The sequence below is a fragment of the Pyrus communis genome, chromosome 8 (assembly GCF_041283825.1).
Source record: "Pyrus communis isolate YQ-2024b chromosome 8, ASM4128382v1, whole genome shotgun sequence".
In the NCBI taxonomy this organism is placed as follows: domain Eukaryota; kingdom Viridiplantae; phylum Streptophyta; class Magnoliopsida; order Rosales; family Rosaceae; genus Pyrus; species Pyrus communis.
Genome location: NC_142572.1, coordinates 18,781,021 through 18,800,496, shown reverse-complemented (window position 1 = coordinate 18,800,496; position 19,476 = coordinate 18,781,021). Strand labels below are relative to the sequence as shown.

The window sequence follows — 19,476 nt, the reverse complement described above, 5'->3', positions numbered from 1 at the left end:
TTGTTAAGATCCGTTGATTATTATCCACTTTCATATAAAGAGGTGAGTCTTTACAAGCTTTTCTAAGGTGATGTCTTATGCTTGATGTCCCATTTGTCCCAGGATCGGCCGGAACATCTTTTTTGCAATATAAGCGTATTTCCCTTTACTTAAGGTTCTTTTCACTCTCTTAGCATGTAACGAACACTCCAATCGCACCCACTTACATCTTCATATTCATCAGGCACATCTCTCTTACCATTTCCCACACTTTCATCCCTTTCTCCTTGATTTTGTTGTTGAGATTGTGTTTCAAGTGTTTGGGGTTGAGGTTGGGGTTGGGTGGTGGAAGGTGTACTAGTAGTACAACCACACAGAGATTGGCTTGTCCTAGACTTCATCTTTACCTAATACCAAAAATAAAACACAACATTATGTCGTATACACATCATATCCAAATATAGTAGAAGCTAATTCGTATACACATCATACCAAAAACAGTACCCATTCCAATTGTATCAATTAAAAAGCAAACATAAAACAAATCATGATCAAAGTAATTAATTAAAGTTGTTCAAAGTAAGCAAAATCATGCATCACCTTTAAAAAAGTCATTATCAAAGTAAGCAATTGGATTATGGAAAAAGGAAATTCCCTCTCCCTGTATTTATCTCACTTTTATATATGAAATGATAGTAGGCATGCTGCATGCATCCCACACAGCTCCAAATCTCACACCTTTCTGTCACACACGGACACACCCAGCTAAAGCTAATCCCCCCGCCCTTCACATTTCACACCCAAAACCTCAAAACTAAACCCAACAAAGCAAATTATACAAACTCAGCAATCCAAAAGCAGAAAAGCATAGAAGAAAAAAAGATATGCATCATTGACAAGTGATAACTCGATCAAAAGGTCATGCAATTCCTAATCGATTGAGTCTAATTCCATTTAACAAATCAATTACAAATCCCCAATTTATCAATTTAGGGTTTCTAAATTTTTTTTTTCTTTTCTTTTTATCCAACTCTAGAGAACTAACCTTGATAGACAGAGTCGCGGGAGAGATGAAGATGAGATGGATGAAACTGTTCGACATGAAGTGTTCGATGGGAGAATTTGAGATGAGTGGGTGAGTTTTTGTCTCCAGCATAGAGAATAAAAGTAGAACGGCTAAAATGAGAGAGTGAGTGAGTAGTTTGTAACTCTGTATCTGTAGGGTTTTATTTTCAAATTATTAGAATATTATAAATATGTGTTATATAATTATATATTATATTATATTTTCGGTACGGTAATACCGTGGTAATGGTATTCATTACCAATACCGTACCATTACCGATTGACATAAAATCAGTATGGCACAGCAATTTGGCAAAAAAAATCCACCCCTAGATGGTACTAAGCATGAAGAAAAAATGACATTTAATTAAGAGCGAGAACCAGGTCGTAATTTGAGCAGAAAAATATAAATAAAGTTGTTTCCTTCGCATAACAGTACTAATTGGCAAGACATTCATATTGAGGTATATTAAGCCTCTAAACATTATCACGTAACAAAAAGAAATCCTATTATTTTATCATCCAAACCTACCTCATCTCCCCTCATTCGCGTCAAAAGCCCAAGCACCCCATTTTTTTCTTGTCGTCCAAAATAGTTTGGGATGCTCATTCACGAAGACCTACAGACTATCCGGTTAGTAGATGCGATTACGAGACAAATGTTTAGGGTTAAAAGGGTAGGGGAAGACATAGGAAGACTTAGAAAGAGACTTTAAGAAAAGACTTAGAACACTTGTATCTAACAGAAGAAATGACACAAAACCGAACGCAATGACGTTTTAAGATTCATATAGCCGACTCCACGTAGTAAGATAAGACTTTGTTGATGTTGTTGTCCAGAATAGATTGGGAGATGTCATCTCCTCTCATCTCCAATTTTATCGGATTTCCCAAATGGAACAACCACCTCTCTAAATTTTCCAATAAAACGACCAACATAATCAAAGCAAAGGATAGGATGGAAATCGAACATGCGACACATAAGCCTAGGTTTTTTTGTTTCCTCATGTGATGGGGTTGCCCCTGCAGACTCACTCAATGTCTCCCACTGGATTTGGTACACCTTATCTTTGAACACCATTACCATTTACCATAACAGCTTCGAAGAATATGAAGCTTTGCTGCTTTGGGGTACGCAAGAACTGTATTACATTGGCGTTCGAGTTTCCACTTTGGCTAGCATCAGTAGTTTTTATATTGCAGATTTGAAGCGTAAAAATGAAAAACCGAAAAACAACGAATATGGCGGGATGCGCGTTTCTTTTGACAATTAAGAACAGATGAAATCCTAGATTTGATTTGAAGAAACTAATGAGGAAGCATGAGTCTGCAAAACTCCATCCCAAATTACATCAATGCATTGGCTCAACAAAAACTTATTTATCCGACGCATCTGAGCACTCACAACTCACCAAACCAATGCATGCTTCACCTCCCAAAACAATTTGAATGAAAGAATAAACATATGAAAGAATAATGTTAGACAGAATGTCGTAAAGATTGTCCAAATATTTGAAATTACTGTACGAAGCAGCTTCAGAACGGCTACCATGTCAAGACGTCTTTTTTAATCGAATGTCAAGACATCAATTTAATGACCTGAGGTGGAAAACTTGGCAGTTTGAGACATATGTCATCTTTGTTGCTGCCTCATTTAACTTCTTGGCGGCATCATCATTCTCTTCTAAGCTCATCTGACCAAAAAACTTAGACCACCAGGATGTGCTCCTTAATTTAGCCTTCAGAAAGAAAACACGACAATATGTCAGTTATTCTGTCTATAAAAACAACGATGCAAACCCTGACAAAAATTCAAGACAAGGTAGAATGATAAGAAGAATCGTCTGAAACGTTCGTCCTTCCCTCCTCCAAGAGGAAAGATACATATGGACATTACTCTCGCATAGGGAAACCTTAAGGCCCCGTTTGATAGGCAGGACAAAACTTGGATAGGACTATTAACTACGTTAAAGCATTTTAAAGGAAGAAACGGAAACTTTCATATTTTGTCCAAGTTGAAGGTTACTCATTAAGAAAAGATACCCCTAATAGTCTCCACAAAAATGGTACGATTGAAAGAGACAACTTTATTCATGAGTAATCTTCAACTTAGACAAAATAAGGAAGTTGTCATCCATTTCTCCCTTCAAAATGCCTTCAATATAGTGAAAATAGTACTATCCAAGCTAATTCTCTCTATCAAACGAGGCCTAAAAGTTTTTATATCCCAATAAACCAATCAAATAAGAAAACAAAATATTAAAAAGCAGAATGGTGTAAGGACATGACAATGAAAATAAAATATCTATCCATTTGACATGTTCAAGGTTCATAGAACAGGCAAGATATATATGTACAGCAGTTACTTACCGCCCTCCCAAATTAGGAAACCTCAGCAGCTTTAGCTCTCTGCTTGCGAGGATAGCCTGTATGAGAAATATCAAAAATCTCACTATGTCAGGTGGATTTGTAAGTTCCTCCCACCAAAAATGCGAGTTTTGGACTGCTACTTGAGACAGATAAAATACTATGTTCCCAACAAGAAAGAAGACAAAATATTCTCAAAGAACGAGAAATACATCTTCTACATTGTAAGAGGCAGAACCAGGTGAACGACATGGGAGTCAAAAGACACGTTTCATCAAAGATATTAGAGAAACCTTTTGTCCACATTCTAGCTCTTTGTGACACGTTCATTTACCTTTTCGAAGCAAATGATACCATTCAGTATCATAATCCACTATAAAATCTTACAATATATTGTTGCAAATTGTTACAAGACAAGACGGGTCATAGAGCTCCAAATCCAAACTTATGTCATATTTGCTGTAAGACGTGGATTCGGGAAACATGTAAATTGAGTTCTGTTGAAATAAGCATTGCTTCAATTGAGTTAAAATTAAGAGATCATTGATCCAATTGAATTAAAGTTGATGATCATTTCTCCAGTTGGATTAAAATTGAGGGATTAATGATAATGAATTTTTAGTTGAATGATCATTGCTCAAATTGAGTTAAAACTAAGGAACTATTATTACAATTTACTTTTTTTTTTTCTCTTTTTGGTGCGAATATCTAACGGTCTGGATAGACGAAGAAAATTAGTTTGGGCCTATTGGGCTCATGAGCCAAACGGCCCATAGTCACCCATGTCATCAAGATTCGGCCTCTTGACTTGCAATTTGATTTTTAGTCTTTATAATCTTTTAAACGTGTTTATTTTAATCGTTCAAATTCTCTGTTTTTTTTCTTTTTTTTTTCTTTTTTTTTTTTTCGGCTAGTTTTATCCACTTCAAATTGTGAAAGCAACTCTGAATTTGGCTATAGCCGTTGGTTCTATCATCGTCTGACGATCAGATATGTTGTAATAAAGTTCAAAGAGTATATCTGATCTAACACTAAGTACTATAATCAATCCCGAGAAAATAAGAATAAAGTACCAATAATATATGCAAGAAAGTAACAAAATAAATAAATAAAAAGGTGGGATATATGCAAGAAAATGCCAAAAATACATGAACAATAAGGTACCATATCAAGTAAAGAAGGTACTTTATATCTTAGAAATAACAAGTATCATTTTGATTCATAACTTTCTAATTCCAAGTACGTATAAAACTTTTTTTCCTTTTCTTACTAATAATTAGTTGGGCTTATTGGGCCATGATCCACTAGCCACCAATCAATAGGCCCATATCACCAAGGATTGGAGTTGGGGTACTCTGAATGAGGCGTCCGTCCCCAACACCATTTCCATTGAGAATTCGAGAGACAGTCGTATACAAAGGCGGTGTAAAGCCAATTCGTGAAAAGTCCAATCTTTCTGCTTTTGAAGAGCAAAAAAGAAGGAGAAGAACCCCAACCATGGTTGCTGGGTTTCCTGAACATTTACAATCTGCAAAGAGTAAGAATTGCTGAATTCGATACCGAAAGTTTGAGAATTTCCGGGAAAATGAGCGGCGGCGACGACGACCGTGATCGGAGCAGGAATAGGAATGGACCGTGGACTCCGCCAGGCAGACCGTACGAGGCAAAAGCGGAAGACATGAAGATTTGGGGGATTCTGGTGTTTGGTCTAATTGGCGCCACCGCCACCACTCTCGCCGTAAGTTCACATCTCTTCATTCCTATATGTTGTTTTCGGTTGTCCAATCTGCAGCATTTATAGAGAAATTGAGAATTGTGTGGGAATTTGGCAGGTTTCTCAGCTTCGTAGGACTGTTGATTGGGTCTACGCTCAGGTAGATATCATACAAGTAATGGGTTTATCGTCGATTTTGTAAATTCGAAACCTTTTCGTTACTCGTGAACCGAAAATTCAAAGCTTGAAATGGAGTTGAAGAAACCATAGTTAATCTAGATGCAATCCTGCAAGTCCTCATTGAAAAGTGATGCTTTTTTTTTATGTAGAAATTAATATCTGGGTATGTTATAATGTTAGTAGTAGTTAATGGAGTTGATCATGTCTGTGATTGCATGAAAAAGTTGTTCAGATCGCCATCAACGGGGAGACGAAGTGCCAGTTCATTCCGGACATCTTTTCAGGAGGAAGCATGGAAAAGATATAACCGTCGCATGCAAGAGGAGTATGAAGAAGAAATGGAGAGGGTGGTGAGTTATAATTCCTCTGTGTTGTTTTTCTATTTTCTTCTCTGCAGCTTTCGGTTAATTTAGCACGCTTGATCGTAAAAAACCTGATTAAAAATAGTGGCTCTACTCTCGTATTTTAACTCTGAGAGTGCAGTTTTCCGACCACTTACTATGATTGCTGTTTTCCCTAGTCACCACATTGCGTCACAAAAGCCTGCTCGGTGCTGAATTTGATATTTTCAACTCCAATTCTTGTTCTTAGTGCTTGCCTTAAAATGTGAAGCCTTTATTTACGCTATAGGAACATTCCTAATTTGACTCAAATGGGGATTTTTGTCATGGATTTTTCTGTCATCTGTAGGAACGTATTAGGCGTATGCAAAGCGTGTTCAATAGAGAGAGGAGCAAATACAAAAGAACCTACGAGAGCTGGAGGGAAAACGGTCAGGGTGGGTATCATCAACAGTTCCAGCGAGAGGATTGGTATTGGAAGACTGATACATCCTTTAAAGACCGGAGGAGTAACTACAGGGAAACTCCCAGAGAAAATGCCAACTATTTGTTATCACATCACTACTCAGTTTTAGGCCTTGACAGGTAATGTTAGTGTTTTCCGAGACCTAATCACATTCATAACTGAAATTGATCTTAAACTATTTCCTCACTTTTGCATTCTTATGGACTTTGTCTAGTTGTCTGGGTCAGATCTGAATTGACATGCCGTCAGCTGAAGTTTTAAGAAAATAAAAATATTGAACTTAATAATTATGTTGGAAGAATAGAAGGGGGATGGATCTTCTAAGCTTTCATACTGATTTCCCTCTATTCTTGTGGCATTTAACAATATGCTGGCTAAATTTTTGTTGATAGTAGCTAGCTCCTAGAAGTAGTAGATTATTCGTACGCATTTTTAGATTCTCTGTTGTTTGTTTGATAAGTTTGAACTTCAGTACACAATTAGGTATCCTGTGTTGGAATAGCGCATACTCAAATTCATGGAGGTTTGCAAATATGTTGCGAGAGGCCAAACCTATCTCTGTCAATGATATTTTTTAGATTCAAGCAATTTAAGTGAAGCAAGATTTACACATTCTGTAAGAGATAAAAGTTTCACGCCGTAAAGTTGGATTAACCCTGTGATCTCCTTTTCTGTACGTCTTTTATAGTGTATATCTTGCTGACCTGCCAAGTCGGATATCTTTTGTTTTAAGATGTAATGGTCATTCTTGATGTTGATGGATTCTCTTTGCAATTTTGCTTGTGTCCTCAAGATCAGGTCTGCTGGACATGTGTTTGCATGAGCACTCAATCCGATCAGTAACAATGAACTTGACGTTTTCACTTCTTTTTTAACAGGTTTAGAAAGGCACCTTACACGGATGCAGAGATTAAGGTATTTCCCTGCAATCTTTGCATACTGTTCAGATCTAATATGTTTTTCCCTCAGTATTTTCCCCTCTTAATCCTACGACCTCGACAATCACTATGTTGGTAGTTTAGAGTTTGATGGGATGTATTATGTTATATTCTCCTATCGCCAATAGTAATAGCTTCCTTCTTGCAGACAGCATTTAGGACCAGGGCGAAGCAGTTTCACCCGGATCAGAACCAAAACAATAAGGGTGAGTATCATTGACACATTGCCGATTCCAGTAAGCCGATGCCATTGCTTTGCATTGAAGTTTGGTTTTCAAATTTTGTTGCAGAGGCTGCTGAAGCAAAGTTTAAAGAGGTAATGACGTCGTATGAGGCAATAAAGAAAGAGAGGGGGAACACGAGTTTGTGAACCGGCTGATAAAGCTGAGATTTTGGAGAAGTTGAAGCACGCTAAGGTTGCGGTATTCAACCTTGCACTTCTACATTCCTCTGCACTACATTAGTAACGGGGCAAAACATAATCCCAAATAGGTTAGTCTTCCGCCTTTCGCGATAGTTTTTTTTTTTTTTTTTTTTTTTAACAAACGATATTATTTACGCTAAGATGGAGGGGTAGGCTTAGCCTCACAATGGATGAGAAATAATGTGATTTAAATTCGCTATTGGCGAGAATCGAACCTAAGATCTCTCACTTACAAGTGAAGAGGAATACCACTAAACCATAGTACTAAGTGGCGATGGAATTTGAAAGTTTGTTTTCTAATGTTGTATCATACGGAAATAAATGGCAATTTTTTTTAATACCGTCATAAAAAAGCAAAGGGGCTATGTATTTGGCTTAACAATTTTTCACATTATGTAATGTATATAATTCAGTTCTGTATCATGTGTTCAGTGATACCATTAAGTTGATTTGTGGCGTGTATCTTTTTTTTTATGGGATTTTTCTTGTGACATAAGCAATATCGAGGAAGGGAAAATTCGAACTTGGAGCCTCAGGCGTAAGAAAAAAAATAAACGAGTCATATATAGGAGATTTGTAGTTTTGTCTTTCTATTATCTACGTGAAAAGATAAGGTATGAACCTATGTTTAAAATATCGATGTGCAAATTTATGAAAATTATAGAAATTTGTAATGGGGGTAGTATATAAATTCATTCAGATTTAGTTGAAATTAGAGAAAAATTTCTCATAAAAATTTCAAAAGTTTGAAATCTAGAATAGATTTCGGCGAAATTTTTGTAATGAATCAATAAATATTTTCGATACACATTGATTTTGCTATCTCTCTCCGATATAGAATTTTACCCCTATTTTCATATAAATCCTTGTCTCTTCGAAATATCGCCAATTTCATGCTGTTTTAAACACTCTTATGAAGACAGAGAAAGAAGAGTTCTAAAAAGCAAAATCTGCGGTTACTACAATAAATCTTTCTGTTTTTTGCATTCACCCTCCCCCTCGACTTTTAATGAGGAATGGCCGGGGGCAGTCCGCATCGGAAAATCCTCTCCCGACAGCGCTGTTTTCTCGGTACCATCAATTTACGCAATCTACGGTCTTCTTCATCTGCTTCTCGCTTAAGACAGGCGCTCTGTAATATGCCGGAACAGTTGCAGGGAAAAACATTTGTCTAACTCCTTCTGCCTTGATTATGGGGAAGATGATTCCTGAGGCACTCTGCAGCAGAGACAATCGTATAAACAGAAACCAAACAAGAAGCATACCCCCCAGATAAGTCTATTACGACGAAGGGGGAAAGAAACAATTTATGCTTACCGAAATTAATCTGGCTCCAATCCAGGCGCGTTTAGGTGATGGAAATGGCAGCAAAAGACGACCAACACCATACACTGCGACAGCGAAGAAATGGAGAACCAAACTCGAAGGGCGAGGGTTCAACCCCGAGAGTAGAGAGACTGGTCCCATAGAGAATACACCTCCCAGACTTAGATAGTCAAAGCATGCCTGGCGCATTTCCTTCCTTGCTTGATCAGGTGAAGAAGAAAAGACCTTGTAAAGGGCACCAGCCAATGTATTTATCGTGGATGCCACTGGCTGCAAATTGGAAGATTATACAGACTGTGAGCTAAAGTTTATATTACAATGAGACACAAAACCGCAGAACGTCCTGTTTTAAACACCGGAAAATTGTATTACAACTTACCTTGCGGAGAGTGTAGAAGGATTCAAGATATTTGGACAGTGTAGATGGATCATTTAGGTTGCCCAAAGGCCTAAGAAGATTCCGCAGCACAACAATATCAGACAAGGCTACGGTCATTCCTCCGCCTGTTAGAGGGTGGCGCATGTTGAATGCATCCCCCATCAGTAGAGCTCCAGGAGTAGGGTAGGGAGCGGCAGGCATGCTTCTGTTCGGCATTGTCCTTATGGTACCCTTATCCACTGCAGCTATGAAAGAATCATAAATTTGAGGGGGAATCTGCAATAAGAGAGGAGAAAACTTGAATCAAAATCCTGAATTTAACAGGTAAACAAAGTACGGAGAAAATGAATGTTAAATAACGAAACTGCAGAGCATAATATACGTACCTGGGGAGCCACCACAGTCCTCAAATACTTTGCCATTTCACCATTTGAAATGGAGGGAACTTTTTGTCCCGGTACATCAACCAGACAGCGAACCTCCGTGCTACTGATTTGATAGAACAAAATAGGAGAAGGGTCTGCTAATATAACATGTCCGTGATTAGCATGTGGAAGATTGCAATTCTCCAGGATCAACCCAACAAAACAAGAAGGCACATCCACCTGCGGAACACAAAATTAATAAATAAGAAGTTGATCGGAGATGCTACGCATAAACATGAGTTGAATGTTAATTCTTCTTTTAGTTTCTTTGCCGACATATATAATGCTATCAAAATCTTACAATCCAAACCTCACCTTAGGATCACAAAGAGAGCGACGCAAGTTGGAGAAACAGCCATCACAAACAATAGTAAGAGGTGCATATGCGGTCATCTCTTCGCCAGTTTTAGTCTTGTATTGCACACCTTTAATTGTTCCCTTTTCTTCAAGTAGCGAAGTAACTGTTCCTTGCTCCAATCGAACACTATAGAATATAAAAGAACAAAGGAAAGAATAACTACAAGTGAACAGAAAGTCTTCAAAGAAAGAAATGCACTGAACATTAGCGCATGAATCTCGCAACTGAGTCAACAGGCAGAAACAAACACTATAAAAGAAACCAACATTTAATATGTATCAAGTTATCACCAAGGGAGAAAAGACATACTTGGGAAGAGTTGCAGCCTTCTCCCGCATCCTCTGTATGAAACGGCCATTGTGAAAGCTCCTTCCAGACACATCTGAGTGAAATTTCTCCAAGGGGTAAGAGAGTTTAGTACTTTTCCCATCCTTGAAAAGAGCATATCCAAAAACCCGCTGAGCATCAATTTGCTCCACACAATCTGCAGTCAGATACAATACAAAGCTTATTAAATAATGATTTCTTCTGTAATTTGAAGCAAACAAAACTAATCATTTAATCAGTTCCAACGAATTCATTAACGACAAGAAACTCGCAGCATAACATATACATCTGCATGGTAAGAAGTTCGAACAAGCTTACCTTCTAGTCCCAGCTCAATTAATTTGAGGTAGCCTCCAGGTTGTAGCAGCTCGCCAACAATTCGGTCAGGCTCTGTCAAGTCTCGTTCAATCACATGCACCCGACGTCCATCCTGCACTTCGAAGTACTTTAATCAATTTCCAAAAAGAAAAGAACTGGCACTAGAATCTAACCAAGTAGACGAAAACAAGCCAATTTCCTTTGGCCAAAATGGCATCTCCCATTCTCCCTCAGGGCATCTCTTCAGCTTTAATGAGTTTTGGCATCTCCCTTAAAAGTAAGGATACAATATTCTTTTAGATCTAAAAATACAAACACGAAAAAGTAAGTGCAATGCGCGTCAAAGCTTAATTTCAATCTACGACCCACGATTGTAAGCTTGAATCCGGTCAGTAAGACAAATCTCGAAAAACTGCAGGCTTTCGTAATTACACGACCTGGAAATGGCACCAAACGGATCATTGAGTCAACGTTTTTTTCTTTTTGGTCGGAACACTATGTCCCGTTATACCCAGGAGGATTCTCGCCAGATCCTTTAGGATCTGGAATCTTCCAATCACATCCGTTCATTGTATATCATGCGGTAAAATATTGTTATAAAATTTTAATTTAAAATTGAATATAAACAATATCTGACCAAAACTGATGGTACAATGTACAACGAACGGATATAATTTGAGGATTTTCAAGATTCTCACAAAATGGATCTGGCGAGAGAATCCTCTCCCCCGTTATACACCCATCGTAATGTTTAAAATAATCTAAACAAGAAATATAAAAGCTTGTCAAAACATATATTCTTTAGGTTGGTACCTGTACGAATTCGACTTGAACAGGCTTGATCCAATCAAAAGGTCATACGATTATCAATTGAAACTGTAAAATACTAATAGTAACTTCAAACAAGAAAATCGCTCGATCGGATGTGTTTTAAATTAACAACCACTTACAATTTCACAAATGTAGCATAAAAATTTCACAACCAATATGTTCATAACATAACGTGTTGAACGTAACTGTTCGAATGATGCAATACCCTCAGCAGAGACTCGAAAATTATTCGACACCATGACTTCAAATCGAGCACGGTATCTTCATTCATAATTCAGCTTGATTAAGAAACTCATCAGGATTTTTGTTTGTTAAAGCTTAATCAACAAGGTCATTAGAGTAATTCTGTATAATGATTCCATATGAATATGCATGTGTCCGTCGATGTCACTGTATAATTAACCTTTAATATATTAATCCAAAAAACCGCAACTTTTTCAAGAGCGTTTCCTTTTTTGTTTTCCCTTCGAATTCAGGCGAATTCAAGCGCGTGCTTGGCAATCACAAATCCACATTGATTCAAACAATTAACAACAAAAGTCGAATAAAATGTGTTTGTTTCCCGAGAAAATGCAAGGAAAACAGAGATTCAATTCAATATAAGCATTTTAATTTCCCCTCACCTTGCCGAGAGTGTGAGCGAGAGCGGCGCCGGCAACACCAGCTCCGACGATGATGACGTCGACGTCGCCGTCAGTGGATCTGCATTCTCCGTTGGAGACCATCACGCTCTTCACGCACTCGCTCCTCTCCTCCTCCACCAAAGCTCTCCCTCTCTCGCCGTTCCTCCTCGCCAGCGCTCTGCACAGAAACATGGCGCCCAGCACGGTGGCGAAGATCCATCCGAGCAAGTACTGATCCGCCATTCTTCCTCCTCCGAAACAACTACGATTCTGTTTCTCTGCGCGCGGCCTTTTGGTGGATGCCGCGGCCTCACACACACACTCTCTCTCTCTCTCTCTCTCTCTCTCTCTCTCTCTCTCTCTCTCTCTGTATTTCTGGAATATTCGGCGGACTCTGCGCTGGCGAACTGCGTTTTAATTTTTGAAACTGTCTCGAGTCCGTTACAACGAGGTCACGAGGTGACCACGTTTTATAGGGCATCCCCACAGGTCACCACGACGACGTCAAATATACACACACGCACAGCTACGCCGATGCTCTTTGCGAAATACGAATCCGGACCCTAGTCAGGATTTCAAAGATCTGTGATTATATTCGTTCATTGAATATTGTACTATAAAAATTTATTTTAAATATTTTTATTTAAAATTAATTACAAATAGTATTTGATAAAACTAATCATATAATACACGGTAAACAGACATAATTTACGGATATATTCTCACCAAAAGAATTCGAAGAGTATTCTGTTGGGCGAAATACATGCGTTTTGGTTGGATTCTGATGTAAGTCCAAACGTGAGCCACGGCCGATGTGAATGGTTTATAGCTTAAACCGCGAGTATCGGGACCCAGTAATGTTGACTGGTGGTAACCAAGAAAAGAAAAACAACTTCAGCGGTTGTGATGATTCATTATTATTCAATGTCTTAATTGGAAGAAGAACTTACGTGTTAAGCTATTCTTATTCAATGTGTTAATTGGAAGAAGAACTTACGTGTTAAGGTGACATACTGTTCTAATAAAACGATCGATCTAATGGTATTTTTTTTCATCTGTAAGAGAGAGGTTATAAGTTCGATTTTTATCAAAGACGAATTTGAATTACATTATTGCTAATTTATTGTGAGATTAACATCACCTCGTTCCGTTAGTGTAAATAATATCCTTTATTAAAAAAAATGATGAAATGTATAAGTTTTTCAACACATGTCGTTATTTTAGCTCAGAACGCTACGCAATGATCAAATCATTTCCCGTAAGTTGCTCTTCTTAATTTGAGTGATTTATTATGACAGTCATCTTTATGGCTAAAATTTAAAACCAAAACAACTTAGACTAAACTTTATTATGACAATCAAGCCAAACTAAACCGAAATGAATCAATTTTTTTTTGGTTTTTTTTTTTTTTTTACTGAACTAACAATCGAACCAAACCAACTTGAATATGTTTGGTTCACAGTTTTCATATCTTAAACCAACAGTTCAACTGAACTGCATACAGCTGATGTACACAAGTAACCCTCCAGCCTCCGACCCAGGGCTATTAGCCAAATGGTCATGAATTTTTATAGTTACTCAATATTTCTCCATAGTGTTCTACTTGCGTTTATTTTTCGGCCTGCTATTCTCTTAATTTTTTTTAAAGTTAACCCAACAAAATTAAACTAAATCATTTTTTAATAATCTGTAGCTTAAATCTTAAGCTATTAAAAAAATAAAAATAAAAATAAAAAAATTATGTTTCTGAGTGATAGCTTAAAGGAATTAAAATCCTTCAAATTCTCAATTGAATACACCCTCCTAAAATTCTGTGACTTAGATTTTTAAGTTTTGCACATGACTTTATAAATCAATTTAAACATTCTTTCTACTTGTTTCGGTCAATGTGAACAATTTGATCAAGATTTGGTAATTAATTCAAATAATTCTACAAATTACGTCAAACAAATAAAATATTTTAGGGGGAGACTGGATTAATAAAATAATTTCAGGAAAGAAATTTAAAATATCCATAGGACCATAGCCCTCGTGAATCCGATTTGAAACAATAGTTATACATTTGTTGTTCTGGGTTATCTCGAACTGGACTAGTCTTATGGACTAAACTGAACTGACTTAAAATAGACTAAGGTAGACTAAATTGGCCTCGTTTGGCACACAGTATTAAGCATCGGATAGGATTAATAATACGGGAGCGGGTGTTTGGAGACTTATGTACTAAATAGTCGCCGGACTAACGAATCCGGTCCAAGTTAATTAATACGCCTCACACCCGCTAGTTAGTACGCTCAAAACGCTTGGTATAAATTAGTCGGCCTCACCCCTCTCGCATCTGCTCCGTCATCTCGTGTCTCTTGCTGGAGATTCAGAGCTAAATCAGCGGAACCACTCCCGCTCACACCTGATCACATCATCTTCCTCATGGGTGTTTTCTCGTTTCATCTTCATCGTCTTCCTCTTTCTGCAATTTTCCATTTTTTTCTTCTTTCTTTTTCTCGTTTTCTCTCTATCTTGTTTCCTCTAGTTTGTGATTTTTTCTATTTGATGGATTTGTGATTCTTGATAATTTGTGATTTTTTTTCTGTTTGATGGATTAGTTTGTGATTTTTGTTTTGGTATGGGTTTCAAAGGGATCTCGAATCTCTGAGCACTTCTCCCCTGTTCGTCATTCTCTGGGTTTCTTTTGATTTTTTGATTTTTTTTATTTTTTGTGATTTTTTTTGTCGAATTTATTTTAATTTGAATTATCATTCCTAAAATACTATTAACAAGTAATTAAAAAAATATAACATAATCGATCCTATTAATACAGTGATTAGTCTGATGTTGCACCAAACACCCGATTAATTTAGTCAATACTATGCGACGACTATTTATCATATCTGATTAAAATAGTCAATACAATCCGAGCTCCCAAATCGTTTAGTGTGATGTCAAATTAAAAAATTGGATAGTTAACACTAAATAATATTATATTATTTAATACATATTTAATAATATTTTATAACAACCTTTTTCTTTTTTTCTTAAAACCTGTACTCTCTGTAATATGATCTCCCTCGTTGGCTCCATCCAATTCCCTCATCTCCTTATCTCCTTCTTCGTCTCTCTGTCACTCTTGCTCTCCGAAGTTACTTTCTCTCCCCTTCTCTATCCATTTCTCTCATTTCCCAAAGCAATGAGATGATATGGATTGTGATTCATGCGTCGGCTTCAAGCAAACAGCTCCCAGATTTCAAAGAAACCCAAACTCTCCTGCAACGCTTTGATTCTCCATCTTAAATTCCAGAACAAAATAATCATCTCGGAATTTTCTAAGAAAAAGGTGAAATTATCCGATTGGGGATTGTTGTTGCTATCTTTTGCTTCTTCTTTTTTTACTTTCGAATTTTGGTGGTTAGCTTTTGAGATCTACACAGGGGTGTGGCCGCGTCGGCTGTGGGCTGTAGCTAACGGAGCCGCATAAGAAAAAAGGCAAAGCCCAGGGAAAACGAAAGCTCGGGTTTGATCTTGTTTCCTAGTCCCGCTTAATACCAAACGAAAGCTTGGGACCCGTTAACGAGGTTTAGTGCCAAATGCAAGATTATAGATCTACTTAAGTTACTCCAAGCCAATCCTACTTACGAAATAGTCGAACTCGAATTAAATACTCAATACATATATATATTTTTTAATTATTTTGATATATGAGAGAAACTTACATACAGTTGAGACACTAATGCGACGATAAAGTATTTAAAACTAACACTCGCGTACTTATTGCTTATTTACACGCAATAAAGTTATTTTACATGCGCTACTCTATATTTTAACTTGAGATACAACCATGTGAAAGTTTTAGTTACAGATGAGTTCTTCTCCAAATATATAAACCTCATATTTTCGACAACGACAAGTAAAATTGATGTATCTCATTAAAAATGGAAATTAATTATCCTAAACCATCTTGTTCCCACCCTGGCAAAGGTTAATTACATAGGAAGTGATTTTCCGCACAAAAATGATACACTTCCCGCATGTTTCATATCATATTTGTATCATCTCTCTAATACAGATGAGACTTATATGTGTTGGCGAGTTCTATCTCTATTAGAGAGGTGGTATAAATGTGGTATGAAAAATGTGATAAGTGTATCATTACTCTTACTCTTTTCACAACACCGTTTTTAACTTCTCATACACTCCTCTTTATTTATGATCATCGAATTAAATGGATCAAACAGAACAATTAAGATTAAACAGAAATATGTAAGAGAGTAAAAAGGTGTACAAATCACTCCCCAATTACTTATTGTTAATTTCACCTCTTGTTTATTGAATGAATGATCATACATGCGCAAAACCTTTTTTCAAAAAGAAATTTGTCAGTATGTCATTTTTTTCCTTAAATTATCAGCGTAACAGCGTAAAATCATGCATTATTAAGCATGGACCATGCAGCAGTTGGACCACCATGTAGCAGTTAGTATTAAGCCAATTAAATTTTGCTGACAGAAGCAAAAAAAAAAAATGGACATAATTGGATGCTTGCTAGAGAGGATGACTGCGATAATTACATTAATATATAATAATATTGATATGTGATAAGTGAGAGTGACTAAGTACAAAAAGAGGAACCACATCAAGCGGTCCAATGGTAAAAGCGCGAACTGCAACTCCCTAATAAATAAATAAATATGGAAGGTCTCAAGTTCAATGGTTCGAGCTGGTGAGTCTGCCCAATAAATAAATAAATGCGGAAGGTCTTAAGTTCGATGCTTCAAGCTAGCGAGTCTGCTTGATTATAGTCACAAACAAGGTAAAATTCCCCATAGCCTCTCCGATCCGGAAGGAGTGGATAACTGTGGTTTGCCACCAGTTGTCCCCCTTAAAAAAAAAATACAAAAAGTGTACATAAGCGTTGAAGAAGGGATGTTTTTGGGGTCCTTAATAGTTAAATTTTGGTTAAAAATACAAAAATTAAGATTTAACGTTAAAAACCAAGGTTCTAAAAAACGCTAGACATTAGTCGGACGGTGGGTTGGAGCCTAGCACCTAGGCGCGTATGGGGACTAGGCGGATTTAAGTAAATATATTGTATTTTGTGTAAATAAGTGTTTGTTTATACTTAAAATATATATAATTTCATCGTAAACTAGAAAATAGAATGACATATATATTATGAAGTATTAGACAATAATAAAAATATGGGGAGCAAACATATAATGTGTGTTTATTTAAGTGTTAAATAAGTTTCTTATTGACATGTTTAAAAACTAGTGAAGGTTCTTGAAATGTTAAAGTTTTGATCTCTATATATAAATCTTCCAAATAATTACACAATATATTATTTAATAGTGGAGTGGGTCGTTGTTTTTATTATAATTTATAACTTATAAGCCCAAGTAGTAATTACATAATATATTATTTAATAGTGAAGTGAGTAATTGTTTTTATTATAATTTATAACTTGTGGAAATCAATTAGATAAGATAAGGGGAGTTGGGAGTGGAAATCAAACAGATAAGAGGAGTTTGGTTTCGACAACTTGGAAATCGGGAGGCTTTTACTTTGAGTTGTCCTGTTTCCTTTTCCAATCTTCCTCCACTTCTTCGATTGCTTCGCCTATTTCTCCATCGTCTTCTCCGCCTAATTCCTTATCTTCTTGCCCTGCAAAATTTCCCAAAACCTAGTCTAGCATAGCAAAGATCCTCGAAAACGTTATCGGTTTCGGCGAAGAAATCCGAAAAGTCCAAGTCAAATTTTTTGTTTTTTTTTTCCAGCAATTACACTATTATTCCTTCTACTGGTCTATCTCTCACTTTCTATTCCCTCACACTCTCTCGCTCTCTCTCTCTCTCTTTCAGATTTTATGTTGTCACCCTCATTTTCTACGCTGTGTAGTGAAACACCGACATGTAATTTGTTGACAAAACCACCTAGTTCGCCGCCGAGACCCCCCAGTCCGCCCAGTCGGCCGACTAGACACCGCCTAATACCCTTGCCGATTTATTGAACGTTTTTGGAAAAATTGCGACGGCAGTTCGACGCCCAACGCCTAGGGGGCCGCTTGACCGCGTTTTAGAACACTGGTAAAAACACAAAAATATCGAATATTCCATAGCATTTAAAAAATTTTGGCTAAAGAATTCAGCAAGGTAGTTGCATAAGAGGATCTCCAACGGTTGGCATTGGAGTTGTGTTGTCACTTGCATAATGCATTGCATGCCATGACATGTTGGTAATGTTTTATATTTGAGTAATGTTAGGGAGACTAAATTTTGTAAACTAAATGATATGGAAATTGATAAGTGGATTATTAATTAAACGTTGATAAACGTGCTCATTTTCTATTGTGACACATCATTTAGTTTGCAATTTTAGTCTACAAATTTAGTCTCCCTAACATTACTCTTTATATTTTGCCAAACAATTGAGTCGTTATTTATTTAATGACGATATAGATCATTTTATTGTACATTTTTCATAATCATAATCTTTTTTTTTCTTTATCATTATCTAAATATTATATCTAGAAAATTCATTTAATGTGGAGACCGTTTAGTATATGTGTTGACATATAAACCTTTATGAAAACAAGTAGTTTCCTCTAATTAATCGTCAAGTTATTTGATTAACATGGATGACTAAATAGTCTCCAAATCGAATGAATTTTTTCTATAAATAATGTTTAAATGATAATAATGATGATGATAAAGAAAATGAATTGTTCAGATAATGATATTTATACAATAAAATAATGTCAAGTCGTCATTAAAAAAGAACTAACTCATTATGTAAAAAGTCAAACATTTGTGATTTGAGTGTCATCATGTAAAGACCAAGCCAAGATTAAGGTTTTTGAGTCCGACAACAAAGGCAAGAATATGTAATCCTTTGGCTCTAATTTTCCTTAAAATAAGATCAAATTACTATGTCATTCAATTTCACACTCTATGATAATATGACATCGTATGTAAGAAGTGACGTTCTTTTTTAATTCTTAACATTAGCTTTTTGTCACATGCCTACACTGCGACAATTGACTCTTTTTTGTTGTTTTACATTTTTGTTTATTTTAATTTTACTTATTTTAGCCCTTTAGATAACATTATTTTATAAAATATGTATGTGGTTTTTTCTTGTGAATTTTTATTTCTATTTTTTGAAAATTTAATGAGAAACGTAATTTAGTATTATGAAAGCATACCCTTTTTATATCGGGCCGGTGTGTGTTACCAAAACTAAGTTTTTATCTCTGGGCCTAATACAAAATGGGTCAAATTGGCCCAACCCTATGAACCCGTTTGGAAATCCATGAAGATTTAAGGCAAAAAAAAATAAAAATAAAAATAAACAAGGCAGAAATTAAATTAAAAAGTCAAGCCGTGTAATGATATTTTTCTTTATAGTAAGTTTAATTCTCGTAAAAA

General features: G+C 36.3%; 2 protein-coding genes across 3 annotated transcripts; one reads left to right on the top strand and one right to left on the bottom strand.

Moving 5' to 3' along the window:
- The first annotated feature begins 4,781 nt into the window (after positions 1-4,781).
- On the top strand, positions 4,782-7,890 carry LOC137717685 (uncharacterized). The gene is made up of 7 exons (XM_068457125.2): positions 4,782-5,149; positions 5,244-5,285; positions 5,530-5,655; positions 5,996-6,231; positions 6,991-7,027; positions 7,199-7,256; positions 7,341-7,890. The coding sequence occupies exons 1-7, from the start codon at positions 4,997-4,999 to the stop codon at positions 7,418-7,420; spliced, it is 732 nt and encodes a 243-aa protein (XP_068313226.2). The 5' UTR covers positions 4,782-4,996; the 3' UTR covers positions 7,421-7,890.
- A 398-nt stretch (positions 7,891-8,288) lies between these two features.
- Positions 8,289-12,504, bottom strand: LOC137717684 (squalene monooxygenase SE1). 2 transcript variants are annotated; one of them, XM_088698772.1, is made up of 9 exons: positions 12,410-12,504; positions 12,062-12,379; positions 10,608-10,719; positions 10,272-10,446; positions 9,920-10,088; positions 9,566-9,784; positions 9,180-9,455; positions 8,792-9,070; positions 8,289-8,692 (listed from the first exon to the last, which is right to left on the bottom strand). In XM_088698772.1, exons 2-9 carry the CDS (start codon positions 12,302-12,304, stop codon positions 8,552-8,554), a joined length of 1,614 nt encoding a protein of 537 aa, XP_088554898.1. In that variant the 5' UTR covers positions 12,305-12,379; positions 12,410-12,504; the 3' UTR covers positions 8,289-8,551. The 2 variants fall into 2 exon arrangements, with proteins under 2 accessions (XP_088554898.1, XP_068313225.2); XM_068457124.2 differs by lacking the exons at positions 12,062-12,379; positions 12,410-12,504 and adding an exon at positions 10,977-11,126.
- Positions 12,505-19,476: the final 6,972 nt, after the last annotated feature.